Genomic DNA, 14,966 nt, shown 5'->3' with positions numbered 1-14,966 from the left:
AGAGGGAATTCCAGAGCTGACAGTGCAGCAACCAATGGCAGAACAATGAGAATTAGGCTTGTGCAAGATCTTAGGTGTTGTAAGGCTGGAGGAGGTTACAGAGGTAGAAAGAAGTGAGACTATTGAAGGGATTTGATAACAAAAATGAGAATGATCAAGTGTTGCTAGATCAGGAGCCATTGTAATTCAGTGACTACAAGTGTGATGACTGAATGGTGTGAGTTAGGCTCTCGGCAGCAATATTTCAATGAGTTCAAGTTTACATTGGTTGCAGGGTGAGACATTGGAATGGTCAAGTCTAGAGGTACCACAGACATGAAAGAAACAGAAACAATGGGCAGAATTTTAACCTTTGCACTTGTTTGCAAAAAAGGAGGTAACCTGAAAGTTCATGTCACAAATTTTGCTGTGACATTTTAACTCCACCATAGCATTGGCATCCTGCTCCTGTGTTTCCCAAACAATTGGAGCAAGCTGATTGCAACTCCAGCCTGATTGGTCAAGGCTCAGTATTTAAAGGATCTCAGCAAGGGACAGAATTGATTGATTCCATAATTGTCAGTTAAGAGTCTACTGATGAAGTCTCCACATGGTAAAACTGCCCCTATGGACTCCCTGAGGTATTCCTGGATCCATGCTGCAGATTGTCAGGTTATGCTTCTGAGTTGATCCTTGAGTACAGACTCAGGAATCAAAGGGAACAGAGTCTCAGGACTCAAGTTAGAAAATCTGTGAGGTGGGCTGTCATTGAAATCATCTAAGTGGGAGTAACTTGTGGAGAGAGACCCAAAGTGAGGTCTTCAAAGGTGAAGATTGGAATCCCTTGTGAAAGAGACAGTGTTTCAGTGAGATTGGTTGACTATTAGTGTTTACTGACATATGGGTGGGTTGTTGAGAATTTCATGGACTCTGTCTTGGTAGCATTTGCCATTTAATGTGCAGTGTGGTGCGTTTCATCACATTTTGCCTGCTAGGTCATATGTACATCACAGTAACACCGAGTCTAAGATAGGTATTGTAAATTGTTTTATCTTTCTAACTTTGTAAAATCTTTTTTTGTTTGTTCAAAACCCATGGAATCTTGTGGCTTTATTCATTGAGCAAGTGTCTTGAATCTCAAACTTTGCTTTAAACAAAATGTTATCGAGCTCTTACCAAACCTTTCTGAAAACCTGGGGGGTCTGGTTAAGGATCACAGTATATCTTTAATTCAAGATGAAATGAAATAATGAAGCGGGTCATGTGAATTGTTATGAATTCTACTCAACAACAAAACCTGGGTGGTATGATTACCATGGGAACATCAGACCACAGCGTGAGATTCCTGAGCGAGGTACAACATTCTCACATCTGAAAACAAAGTTGTGAACAGCTGGGGCTGACTTTGGGCAGACTTGGTCTCTGAGATTTTGAACTGAAAACAAGAGAGGGAGAGAAAGAGAGGGAGAGAAAGAGAGGGAGAGAAAGAGAGGGAGAGAAAGAGAGGGAGAGAAAGAGAGGGAGAGAAAGAGAGGGAGAGAGAGAGGGGTTTCTCAGTGAAACAAAAGGCTGCAACTAGAGTGGTCAGCAGAGAGAAGTGTGCTGCCTTTCTGTAGACTACCAGGCAGAATGTGGGAGGGAACATGATCGTTGGTCAAAAGAATGCATTCTGTGGAAATATAAGAAATCTGGAAGAATCATCCAAGCATGGCAGAGTTAATGAAGAAGGGTCATATGGACTTGAAATATTACGCCTGTTTCTCTCTCCACAGATGCTTCCAGACTTGCTGAGCTTTTACAGAATTTTCTACTTTTATTTCAGATTTCCAGCATCCACAGTATTTTACTTTTATTTTAGTGTTTAGTCAATATTGCTTTTAGTTGGTTTGTTACAGTAAATGTCTGAAAACTGTAAATCTTGTCAGATAATTCCTTTATGTTGGTCATTGGGAATTCAGAACTCTTGCTGAAAGTTATCGGTCTCAATGGTGTTCATAATAGAAGAAACAACAATAGAGAGTCTCAAGGGGCAAAGAACATTCCAAGCTCCGCTCAGGACACAGAGCATCAACAAAGAGATAAAATCTGCAACAGCTATAGAAAATGTGTAAAGTTCTGAGACGAACTGGGCACCATTGCAGAGAGATTGGAGGAGTCTGCCTCCAGCAAGAGTGCTATGCTGTATCAGGCTTTTGTGCTGGTATGCATCTCCATGGAAAGTGGACACCTGCACAAAGTGTCAGCTGTGAGAACAAAGCATATACCGGTCCTCACCAATTGTCTGCACACTCAATCTTCCAGTTTCTGTAGGGTGCAGGAAAGTCTCATCCTGGATGATTTGCATATCAATTAAGTGCGGCAAATTGCTCTCCTGCCTTTGGCTTGCAGAGAAACAAAGGTGGTCCATGAGAGGGAAGATAAAAGGTACAAGGAAGTGGGACTCTGCTCACGTTGTTCTGACCCCTCCACACCCCTGCTTGATCTCTACTTGTTTATTTGGTAGCAAAAGACACAGGTGTGGCTTTTGCTACCAAATAAACCTGTTGGACTTTAACCTGGTGTTGTTAAACTTCTTACTGTGTTTACCCCAGTCCAACGCCGGCATCTCCACATCATGATCTCTACTTAGTCAGAGCCCACATACTAACTGATGTCCCAATGGGGGATTTTACCCCTGCACAGGTGCAGGAGGGGCAGTCTTTGGTGAGACTTTCATGGTCCTCAAAACCCAGACCCTGTTCACCATGCACAACTCAGCAGTTAGGAGAGAGGAACAAACATTCAGTTCTGTTGAAGTCACAGAGGTTGCAGTACACCAAGATGTAGAAATAGGAAGCAAATTACTTTGCAGCTTCACAAAGGGAAATCCCTTGCATGTTTAAAAATGCATTATTAAATCAATTTTATCGTCAGAAATGCACCTTCCAAGTAAATTTTATAAATTCAACTATGATAAAATGCACAGCAAATAAACAAATCAATTTCCTTATTTCTTTAGTGTCTGTCTTTGGTGTTCCTTTGCCTTTCATAGTTCTCCCACAAGGTGTTACCCAGAGAATGTAGCATGGATGGCAGAAGGGTGCTGATCTTTTATTGACGACACTGCACATGGCCTTGGAGGGTGGCCTCAAGCAGCTCGAGGTCAAGAGACTCTCCCCTTTTCTATTCTTTGATGGGATATGCGCATCACTGGTCATTTGTTGGCCAGCCCTTGAACTGAGTGGCTTCCCAGAAAGAAAAACACAGTGAAACGGGGAAATAAGAATACTAGTCTGAACTGGTCTTGCATACTTTAAAATGGAACATCAGTAAAAATACTTGTCTGAACAGTTTTTCCTTCTGGGTTACTGGGCCATTTCAGAGGACAGTTACGAGTCAACCACATTACTGTGGATCTGGACCCATATGTTAACCAGACCAGGTAAGGATGGCAGATTTCCTTCCCTAAACGGGAATAGTAAATAAGATGGGTTTTTACGAAAATGGATGATAGTCACTATTGCTGAGACTAATTTTTAATTTCAGATTTTATTAACTGAATTTAAATTCCCCTGCAAGCCAAAAGTGGGAGAGTAATTTTCCTCTGGATTACAGGCCAGTGACCTGACCACATTGTTACCATCTCCCAATTATCCCTGCGCCATCTTGGCCTAGGTTAAAGTAGTCTGGGCTAGTTGGCTGACTGGCACTGGGTGTTCTGACAGCCTTGAAACTCCTTTGAACAGCAGTATCAACAGTCACAATGGTGGCGTCCAAGCTAGCAAGATGGCTGTCTGAGCTTCCATTGCAGCACCTGGACCTTTGATGGTAGCTGTTTATGTTGCAATGGAAGCTGAGGCATTGAGTATTAGATGCTATATGATGGTGATGCCGATGAAGGTGACTACCTGTTCCATGTTGGAAAGAATGTGCTCCAAGGTTTGAGCTTAAGTGCTGGACATCCCCAAGCCCTTTGATGTTGTAAGCACCATCCTGACATGCTTTCCAGTTCTCGGCCTTCTCCTATAGCCAGCCCCATCAAAGTCCTCATCAAATTCAACTGCAGCTGAACTAGTGTGTGACCTCGACCTTTGGTAAGCTGGCACCTGTGCCATTGTTTCCTTCTGCCCAGGCTTCTAAACACTGCATCACCCATGCAGATGCTGCATCTAGCCTAGCAGTTAAAACACATCCGGTGTCAGTTTCCAAATTGGTAGCTTCAAGTGCAAGTTTGATTGATGGTGTCTCTTCCTCTTTACATTCTTTTTCAATGTCCTCCCCTGTCTGAGAGGGTTCCTGTTTTGGGTATCTCAAATGATAAAGGCAGAAGGGTTGGGTTGTGGTGAGGAAAGGTGAGAAAGTAAGAAATGCATGCTTACACCATCTGCAACTTGTGAGTAAAGAGATTGTGGGATGACAGAAGGAGGATTAGATATACAGCTACTCTCGTCATTGATCTGTCCAGTCCCTTCACTGCCCATGGCCTCAGTAATGCATCTCCCTATGTTTACTGCATGTGACAAACTCATGTAGGTGCTCTTGTTCTCATCCAGGCTTTTCTTGCTGCATCCTGTTCTGCACCACCTTCTCCTGCAGCAAAGAGGAAAGTGTGTCAGTGAGTGCTCTGCAATTTACTTGGGTGATGTGGCTGTCATGGGTGAAAAGCGGCCAGTGTGAGTGGGCTCTGAGTTGTGGATGTGAGGTCTGTAACAGTGCTAAATGCATGATGGTGAGGCAAGGTGTATGAATTGAAAGGTTGAGTACTGATTGATAGAGATTGTTGGCCAAGTGGGTGAAGCAGTGTACAGAATTGAGCTGTGGATGAGGCTTGAGGTGCAGTTGGTAGATGATGCCACTTGGAAGTGAATTCACTTACTTTGACAATTCAAATAACTTCTTTCTGAATTGTACCCATGTTCTTGGAGCAACACTCCTGGCATTGCTCTCCATTAATACTTCTTTTTACTGTCTCCTGATCATGTGTCCGGAGGGTCTCCTATCCACTGTGGATACAAAACATATTTCATTTTTTTCACCTGTTAAACTAAGACTCCATCACTGTGAGAAAACACAGATCACCCCCGTTCACATGTCCAGCCATTTCTCAAAGTTTCTCAGCGCAGAGTGTCCTTTGAAAAAGTCCAGTGACTTCTTGCAGCCACAATACACCATTCCCTTTAAGAGGATAAGGTTGTCTTTATGTTGCAGTTGCCACTCAAGCTATCATGTCTCCCTGATATGTGCAGCCAGAAACAGTGCTTGTAGCACTGGGAGTATGGAGAAATCATTGAGAACAGCAGGTATCACCAATGTAGCACATTGAATGGACATGGGTTAATGGTGATACCCATGCTTGTTTTGAGGGATTCAGGATTCAGTTGAAATCACAGCAACCACTAGTTGCTAAAGTAAGTGATGGGAAGATATAGTTTGTATTATCATTGAGAAAACGATTGCTGCACATTTCCAGAAGGCTGGCAGGTAAGTTTTCAGCAATAGCTGTTTCCCCAAAGTGCTGTGGGGAAACAGCAATTGCAAGCACAGGCTGGTTGGGTATAGTCTGTACCTTGCCTGTTGCGAACAGTGAAAGGGACATGGTGTTTGATATGATCTGCCAAGCTTTGGTATATATGGCCCACATACTTAGCATCATACATAATTTTGGCTTGTGAAACAGCTAGCTTTAGACATGCACATACACACACCTACATGTACACACGTGTGCATACACACACACACTTACATTTTCCCTTCACTGATCAGAGAGAGTGAGGGATACAGTACAAGAGTTTCAGTTCTCTCCTGACCCTGTCTGTAACTACTACTACTGCATCACAAGGATGCAGTATGTACTTCATCTGGAGAAGTATTCACACAAAATGCTATAAAGCATTATTTTGTTTATTGATTTAAATAAGTTGGTTGCAAGTCTGAAATAACAGACGAGAGGGGGGAGTTAATAGTGGGAAATGAGGATATGGCTGAGTCTTTAAATAAGTTTTTTGTGTCGGTCTTCACGGTGGAGGACACAAATAGTATGCCAAATATTAACGATAGAGGGTTGGCAGCAGGAGAAATACTTAATACGATTAATGTTACCAGAGAGGCAGTGCTGGGTAGACTAATGGGACTGAAGGTGGACAAGTCCCCGGGTCCGGATGGAATGCATCCCAGGGTATTGAAAGAAATGTCAGAGGTAATAGTGGATGCGTTAGTGATTATTTATCAAAACTCGTTGCATTCTGGGGTAGTGCCGGTTGATTGGAAAACGGCTAATGTTACGCCGCTGTTTAAAAAAGGAAGGAGACAAAAGGCGGGTAACTATAGGCCGGTCAGCTTAACGTCTGTAGTAGGGAAAATGCTGGAATCCATTATTAAAGAGGAGATAGCAGGGCATCTGGATAGAAATGGTTCGATCAATCAGACGCAGCATGGATTCATGAGGGGAAAGTCGTGCTTGACGAACATGTTGGATTTTTATGAAGATGTGACTAGGGCGGTTGATGGAGGAGAACCGGTGGATGAGGTGTTTTTGGATTTCCAAAAGGCGTTTGATAAGGTGCCCCATAAAAGGCTGCTGAAGAAGATTAGGGCACACGGAGTTGGGGGTAGTGTGTTAAAGTGGATTGGGGACTGGCTATCCGACAGGAAGCAAAGAGTCGGAATAAATGGGTGTTTTTCCGGTTGGAGGAAGGTAACTAGTGGCGTGCCGCAGGGATCGGTACTCGGGCCGCAACTGTTTACCATTTATATAGATGATCTGGAGGAGGGGACGGAGTGTAGGGTAACAAAGTTTGCAGACGACACAAAGATAAGTGGAAAAGTGAATCGTGTGGAGGACGGAGAAGATCTGCAGAGAGATTTGGACAGGCTGAGTGAGTGGGCGAGGATATGGCAAATGGAGTATAACGTTGAGAAATGCGAGGTTATACACTTTGGAGGAAATAATAACAAATGGGATTACTATCTCAATGGAAACAAATTAAAACATGCTACCGTGCAAAGGGACCTGGGGGTCCTTGTGCATGAGACGCAAAAGCCCAGTCTGCAGGTACAACAGGTGATCAAGAAGGCAAATGGGATGTTGGCCTATATTGCGAAGGGGATAGAATATAAAAGCAGGGATGTCTTGATGCACCTGTACAGGGCATTGGTGAGGCCGCAGCTGGAATACTGTGTGCAGTATTGGTCCCCTTATATGAGGAAGGATATATTGGCATTGGAGGGAGTGCAGAGAAGGTTCACCAGGTTGATACCGGAGATGAGGGGTTTGGATTATGAGGAGAGGCTGAGGAGATTGGGTTTGTACTCGTTGGAGTTTAGAAGGATGAGGGGGGATCTTATGGAGACTTATAAGATAATGCGGGGGCTGGATAGGGTGGAGGCGGAGAGATTCTTTCCACTTAGTAAGGAAGTTAAAACTAGAGGACACAGCCTCAAAATAAAGGGGGGTCGGTTTAAGACAGAGTTGAGGAGGAACTTCTTCTCCCAGAGGGTGGTGAATCTCTGGAATTCTCTGCCCACTGAGGTGGTGGAGGCTACCTCGCTGAATATGTTTAAAGCGCGGATGGATGGATTCCTGATCGGTAAGGGAATTAAGGGTTATGGGGATCAGGCGGGTAAGTGGTACTGATCCACGTCAGATCAGCCATGATCTTATTGAATGGCGGGGCAGGCTCGAGGGGCTAGATGGCCTACTCCTGCTCCTATTTCTTATGTTCTTATGTAACAACGGAAGGAGCATGGCATAATGTAAAACTAAAAAACTTTGAAAGAAAAGTTTGCTGTTTGAATGTGAATGGAACAAATATTACAACAACTTATTTCTCCATCAAATACTCAGCAGTATCCTTAAAGTCCAAAATGTGTTATACATGGTACATCTATGGTTATGCAAGGTGATCAATGTCAACTTACCTAGAAGAGGATAATCTTCTTCTTTTTCAACAGAAATCCGAGGTTTGCCAAGTATTCTGAGGAAAAGTACAGATATAAATCTTAAACTATTCAACAATGGAGAATCCATGATGCACTATCAATACCCAGAGACAGAATCTGGAATAATATGCTTTTATTAACTATAAAAGGGAACTAACTCTACAGTAAATTCTAACCGAGGGACCGGACCAGAATGAGGTGAAGGGGAGGAGCAGCTACCTTTATACCCCAGTGAACAGGGGAGGAGCCTCAGGCAGCACCGGTAGGGGTGTGTCCAGTCATCAGAACATAACAGTGGTTTACCACATTCACCCCGTTTAAAAAAAGAGTCCAGCGGGGGTGAGATGGGTGGAACCTATATATACAGAGTCACAGATTAAGTCGGTTCGGCGGCTTGATCCGCCGCTGCGACTGCCGTAGTGTAGTTTGCGATGTCGGTTCCGATGGCCGCGAAGTCAGTTGCGCAGATTGCGGTGTCGGTTCGGGCGCCAAAACCCGATTATCGGACCCATCCACAGCCTCGTCCAACTGCCGGGTGTGTGGTGACGGTTCCCGGGGCTCAGGCGAGCTGTACACAGGGGTGAGAGGAGTGAGCGGTGACCCTGGTGCTGTTTGGAGACCAAAAGAGTTTGGGGCTGTGGGGTTGAGGGGCGTAGTGGACTCCGGGGCACCCGCGGGTGCCAGGTCTCGAATCGAGACTGTGTCCTCTTGCCCATCGGGATACGCCATGTGGGCATATTGGGAATTGGCGTGGAGGAGCTGGACCCTATCGACCAGGGGATCTGACTTCCGGGTCCGAACATGCCTCCGGAGCAGAACAGGGCCGGGGTACACCAGCCACGACGGTAGGGATGTCCCTGAGGACGACTTCCTGGGGAACGCGAACATTCGTTCGTGGGGAGTGGCATTAGTTGCTGTACGCAGGAGGGACCTAATCGAGTGTAGTGCATCAGGGAGGACCTCTTGCCAGCGGGTGACTGGAAGATCCTTAGACCGCAGAGCTAGTAGAACAGCCTTCCAAACTGTTGTGTTCTCTCTTTCTACCTGTCCGTTTCCCCGGGGGTTGTAGCTTCGAGATTACGGGAGGCGAGCTCCAGCGATTCGGCTAGCGCCACGGTTTTCTGCAGGTCCAGCCCACCCTGCTCCAGCAGCCACTGTCGGATATAACTCGACCCGATGCCCATGACGTAGGCGTCCCGGATTAAGTCCTCCGCGTTTTGGGCGGCTGATACTGCCGTACAGTTGCAAGCCCGGGCGAGTACCCGCAATGCACGCAGAAATTGGTCGCACGACTCACCCGGCTGTTGTCGGCGAGTAGCTAGGAGATGTCTTGCGTAGACCTCATTAGGCCGCTTGTGGTATTGGCCTTTTAGCAGTTCGATTGCGGCCGTATACGTGTCAGCATCCCGGATGGTAGCATACACGACGGCGCTTACTCGTGTGTGGAGCACGTGGAGTTTGTCAGCCTCGGACTGGACGACAGCGGAGCCTGGAAAGCCTGGAAACATTTTAGCCAGTGATCAAAACTATCAGAGGCTCCCACGGCTTGAGGGTCCAGCTCGAGTTTGTCTGGCTTCAAGAGTTGCTCCATCACAAGAAAATGTTAATATAGTTAATAAAATTGATGCACTATCAATTCTCAGAGATGGAATCTGGAATAATAGGCTTTTATTAACTATAAAAGGGAACTAACTCTACAGTAAACTCTAACCGAGAGACCGGACCAGAATGAGGCGAAGGGGAGGAGCAGCCACCTTTATACCCCAGTGAACAGGGGAGGAGCCTCAGGCTGCACTGGTAGGGGTGTGTCCAGTCATCAGAACATAACAGTGGTTATCAGGACATAACAGTGGTTTACCACAACCCACAACCCTTCAGGGTAGAGAATCCCAAAGTTCCACAGCCCTTTAAACAAAGTAATTTCTTCTCATCTGGGTTCTACATGATCAGCCCCTTATCATCAGACTGTGCCCCTGTGTTTTAGATTCCTCGACTGACAGAAACAATCTATCAGCACCCACTCTATCAAACCCCCTTAGAATTTTATAGTTTTCAATGAGATCTCCTCTCATTCTTCTAAGCTCTCGAAGATAAATCCAATTTACTTAGCCTTTCATCATAGCACAAACTCCTCGTCTCAGGGATTAATCTAGTGAACCTTCGCTGCACCACCTCCAATGCAAGTATATATTTTCTTAAATGTGGAGCCCAAAATTGCACACAATATTCCAGATGTGGTCACCAAAACTTAATCCTCTTGCAACAAAGAAAGGCCAACATGCCATTTGCCTTCCTAATTATTTGCTGCACCTGCATGCTAGCTTTCTGATGTTCCTTGTATGAGCACAACCAAGTCTCTTTGAACATCAACACTTACAAACTTCACACTTTAAAAAACAATTCCACTTTTCTATTCTTAAGTCCAAAGTGAATAGCTTCACAATTGGTCGCCACACTACCAGAAGGACGTGGAGGCTTTGGAGAGAGTACAGAGGAGGTTTACCAGGATGTTGCCTGGTATGGAGGGGCTTAGTTATGAGGAGAGATTGGGTAAACTGGGGTTGTTCTCCCTGGAAAGACGGAGGATGAGGGGAGACTTAATGGAGGTGTATAAAATTATGAAAGGCATAGATAGAGTGAACGGTGGGAAGCTTTTCCCCAGGTCGGTGGTGACGTTCACGAGGGGTCATAGGTTCAAGGTGAAGGGGGGGAGGTTTAACACTGATATCAGAAGGACATATTTTACACAGAGGGTGGTGGGGGCCTGGAATGCGCTGCCAGGCAAGGTGGTGGAGGCGGACACACTGGGAACGTTTAAGACTTATCTAGATAGCCACATGAACGGAGTGGGAATGGAGGGATACAAAAGAATGGTCTAGTTTGGACCAGGGAGCGGCACGGGCTTGGAGGGCCGAAGGGCCTGTTCCTGTGCTGTATTGTTCTTTGTTCTTAGTGATCAGAGTTTGAGCTCCTCGGTTTATGATTAAACCGTTCCTCAAATGGTTATTGGATAAACATATAGATGATATTGGAATAGTATAGATTAGAGGGGCTATAGATTGGTTCCACTGGTCGGCGCAACATCGAGGGCCGAAGGGCCTGTACTGCGCTGTAATGTTCTATCTATCTTCTAATTCTCTACATTATACTCCATCTGCCAGCATGTTGCCCAATCACTTAACTTGTCTTAATCAGTGAAGGGCGGCACGGTAGCACAGTGGGTAGCACTGCTGCTTCACAGCTCCAAGGACCTGGGTTCGATTCCCAGCTTGGGTCACTGTCTGTGTGGAGTTTGCACATTCTCCTCATGTCTGCGTGGGTTTCCTCCGGGTGCTCCGGTTTCCTCCCACAGTCCAAAGATGTGCGGGTTAGGTTGATTGGCCATGCTAAAATTGCCCTTAGTGTCCTGGGATGCGTAGGTTAGAGGGATTAGTGGGTAAAATATGTAGGGATATGGGGGTAGGGTCTGGGTGGGATTGTGGTCGGTGCAGACTCAATGGGCCGAATGACTTTTTTCTGTGCTGTAGGGTTTCTAAGATTAATCTATTTGCAGCCTCTCTGTGAATCCCCACAGCTTACCTTCCCACCTGGCTTGGTATCACCAGCAAACTTTGATACATTCCTCTCTATCTCTTTATCTAAGTGATTAATGTAGATTGTAAACAGCTAAGGCCCCAGCACTGATTCTTTCCAAGCTCCATGAGTCACTGTCTGCCAACTTTTAAAAAAAACATTCATGCCCACTCTCTGCTATCTGTTAACCAATCCTCTACCTATGCTAAAATGATACCTCTGACTCCATGAGCCTTTATCCTATCTGGCATCTTATCGAATAACTTTTGGAAATCCATCTACTGGTCTACTTTTATCTACCTTACTAGAGACATCCTCAAAAATACTCTAAAAGATCTGTCAAACTGGATTTCCCCTTAGAAAAACCGTGTTGAATTGTTCTAATCATATTATGCTTTTCTAAGTGCATTGTCAAGACTTCCTTAATAATAGTACTGTGCTCAGTTCTGGTCGCCTCACTATAGGAAGGATGTGGAAAAGATTGAAAGGGTGCAGAGGAGATTTACAAGGATGTTGCCTGGATTGAATGGCATGCCTTATGAGGATAGGTTGAGGGAGCTCGGTCTTTTCTCCTTGGAGAGACGAAGGATGAGAGGAGACCTAATAGAGGTGTATAAGATGTTGAGAGGCATAGATCGGGTGGACTCTCAGAGGCTTTTTCCCAGGGTGGAAATGTCTGCTACGAGAGGACACAGGTTTAAGGTCCTGGGGGGTAGGTACAGGGGAGATGTTAGGGGTAAGTTTTTCACACAGAGGGTGGTGGGCGAGTGGAATCGGCTGCCGAAAATAAAACAGGTCACAATATCAGCAAATAATGATATTGGAAAGTATCTAAAACAGTATTCAATAGAGCCCAGGAAAAATGTGCATTCTGCTACAAAGCAAGAACAAACTAAACACTGATGAGAGATCATCGATGAACAAACACATTAGGCACAAAATGACAGTAAGGATGAGACATGCACTAAATACACAAACAGCAAGAGAGAGCATGGCAAGGGAACACATGAACAGATTAGGAAATAATTCAAAAAACAATTATGAGGAGAATGATGAACTGTGGAATGAACTTCTCAAGGAAATATTTTACAGCTACATAAATAAATAAGCTAAATCAGTGTGGGAATAGGCCCATTAAGGGATGGTCAGAATAAAATTATAGGCAGCAATAGCAAATTGGCAGGCATATTAATTTATTATTATGGTTGAGCATTTCCCAGGGATTATGTGGACATGACATTGGGAAGCTGAAATTCAAAACTATGTAATCACATTTATTTGTTTGCCATATTACATCTGAAATAAAAAGAGAAGAAATCGCTAATAAACTCAAGACAATAAAACCCTTTGTTTGAGTGGATTGCATCTGTGCATTTGAAAATGATTTAGGGAAAAGCAAACATAGACACAATTACACATCTTTAATCAATTACCAGAACACTGCAGATAGTCAACCTTATAGCTGTATTAAAAAAGGGGAGCTAGAAAATGATCACAGAACTGTGCAAACTACTCAGAATGACACCAGCATTGGAAAAAATAAAGGAATCCTTATTAAAGGAGAAAATAGAAAAACATCTAGAAACAAAAAAAATCATAATGGATAATCAACGTGAATTTCAGAAGGGAAAGTCGCGTTTGACCAACTTCATTGAATTCTCTGAAGAGGTAAGAAAGAAAGTCGATAAAAGTAATGCAGTCGATGTAATATGTCTAGAGTTTCAACAGGCCTTTGACAAAGTACCACATGTGGAGCCAAGGGACAAATAGCATAATGAATCACTCACTGCCTGAATGTCAGAAATCACAGTGAACCCGAGGTCGCTACACTAGTGGCAGAAGGTGAGAAATGGGGTCTGATAGGGATCTGTGCTGGAACACAAATTGTCCACAATTTACATCAATGATTTAGGTTTTGGAATCAAATTGGGATAGTCAACAATGAGGGGACCTGCAACAAGTTACAAGATAGTAACAAACTTGCAGAATGGACATATAATTGAAAAAATGAGTTTCAACATAGATAAAGGCGGTTGGTATATTTAATTAAGAAGGTTGAATATTGCTTGCAATTGAAGAATATAAATAAGGTTAAGGAGAATGGCTCTTCGATATGTTGCAATCTGAGCCCACTGGCACCTAGAGGAACTGATCGAGTCTTGCCTGCCCTTTCTCCTCTCCATGTTCCTCTTCTCCTTCAAGCCCTGCCCTTATGCCAGTTGCATAAAGGATAAGGAACACACTAACCTTGATAGCTACCAGTAGCATATGATGTTGGAAATGTGATCGAAGAAAGTGGCATAGCTCAGTGACAGCCGCCTTTGCTCAGCATTAGACATTGCTCCTTGGTGAAACTGAGATAGCAGGAATATTCCCTGAATAGTCGCTCTACAAATGGCCTGCTGCACAGTGCCCTTCTCTTTCTCCCTCTTTTGCAAGGTACTCTTGCTCTCTGCTAGCGGCCTTGCTGCTGCCCTTCAACCTGTCCTAAGACCATCCATGACAGCTGTCAAGCTATTTGCAAAACTGCCAACAACAGTGCAACATCTTCAAAATCTTCACCCAGAACTTTTCCGAGTTAGAAAATGCAGGAAAAGGCCTAAAAGTTAATGAGCAGCTTAAAATGACAAGCTAGCAAATATCATGTAGCACATAATCCCTTAAATAGTGTGGGGAATGATCCTTCCTGACAGTTGGTGCCACACGTTGCTGGGCAGGTTTAGCAAGTAACAGTTAAAACGCTAGGATAGAGAAAATTCAAGAAGGGTTCATAATAATTGCCAAAATCTACCTTGAATACTTCATTCATTGCTTCAAATAGTTCCAGTGTGTACTCCTAATGCCAAAGGAGACTTTCCAAAGGTGGTTAAGGCACACACTTCCGACACCATCACATTTCTATAGTGTAGGATTCAGGTCACTGGTAGATTTTCTTCCAAGTGGCATTTGTGAACCAATTGATTTCATTGTATTTTCTGTCTCAACCCAGAAATTACATATTTATTGAATTCAATTTCAAGTGTGCCCTGATGGTGTTTAAAATCTGGTCAGGCACCACAATTACTCAACTATCATACCATCATCATCGCACTTACTTTTAACCCATTTATTCTTTTTAAGAGCCAAAATGCAAACAAAACATAATCATAAATGGGAATGAAAACAATATTACCAACCAAATAAGATACCTGGGTTTTTACGTACAGGGGGCAAAATAGTATAAGCAATAGGAACAGGAGTAAGTCACATAGCCCCTTCAGACTGTTTCACCATGCAATAAGATCATGGCTGGTCAGACCTAGCTTTTGCTTAACTCCACTTTCCTGTTACTCATAACCCTTGACTCCTCTGTGGTTCAAAAATATATCTCAGCCTTAAATACATTCAATAACTGGGCCTCCACAAGTCTCTTAGATAGAGAATTCTGAAGAATCATTGTCTTTTGAGAGAAGAATTCCCCATCATCTTCATCATAAATGGATGACCCTTATTCTGAA

General features: G+C 44.0%; 1 protein-coding gene across 1 annotated transcript in view; it reads right to left on the bottom strand.

Moving 5' to 3' along the window:
• LOC144503390 (adenylate cyclase type 10-like) overlaps window positions 1-14,966 on the bottom strand; it is a 159,077-nt gene that overhangs the window by 105,649 nt on the left and 38,462 nt on the right. Inside the window, exon 12 of the mRNA XM_078227701.1 lies at window positions 7,876-7,931. Coding sequence (XP_078083827.1) covers window positions 7,876-7,931 — 56 coding nt within the window. The remainder of the gene's footprint in view (window positions 1-7,875; window positions 7,932-14,966) is intronic.

Source organism: Mustelus asterias, chromosome 14, assembly GCF_964213995.1.
Source record: "Mustelus asterias chromosome 14, sMusAst1.hap1.1, whole genome shotgun sequence".
Lineage (NCBI taxonomy): Eukaryota > Metazoa > Chordata > Chondrichthyes > Carcharhiniformes > Triakidae > Mustelus > Mustelus asterias.
This window is presented reverse-complemented; position numbering and strand designations above follow the sequence as displayed.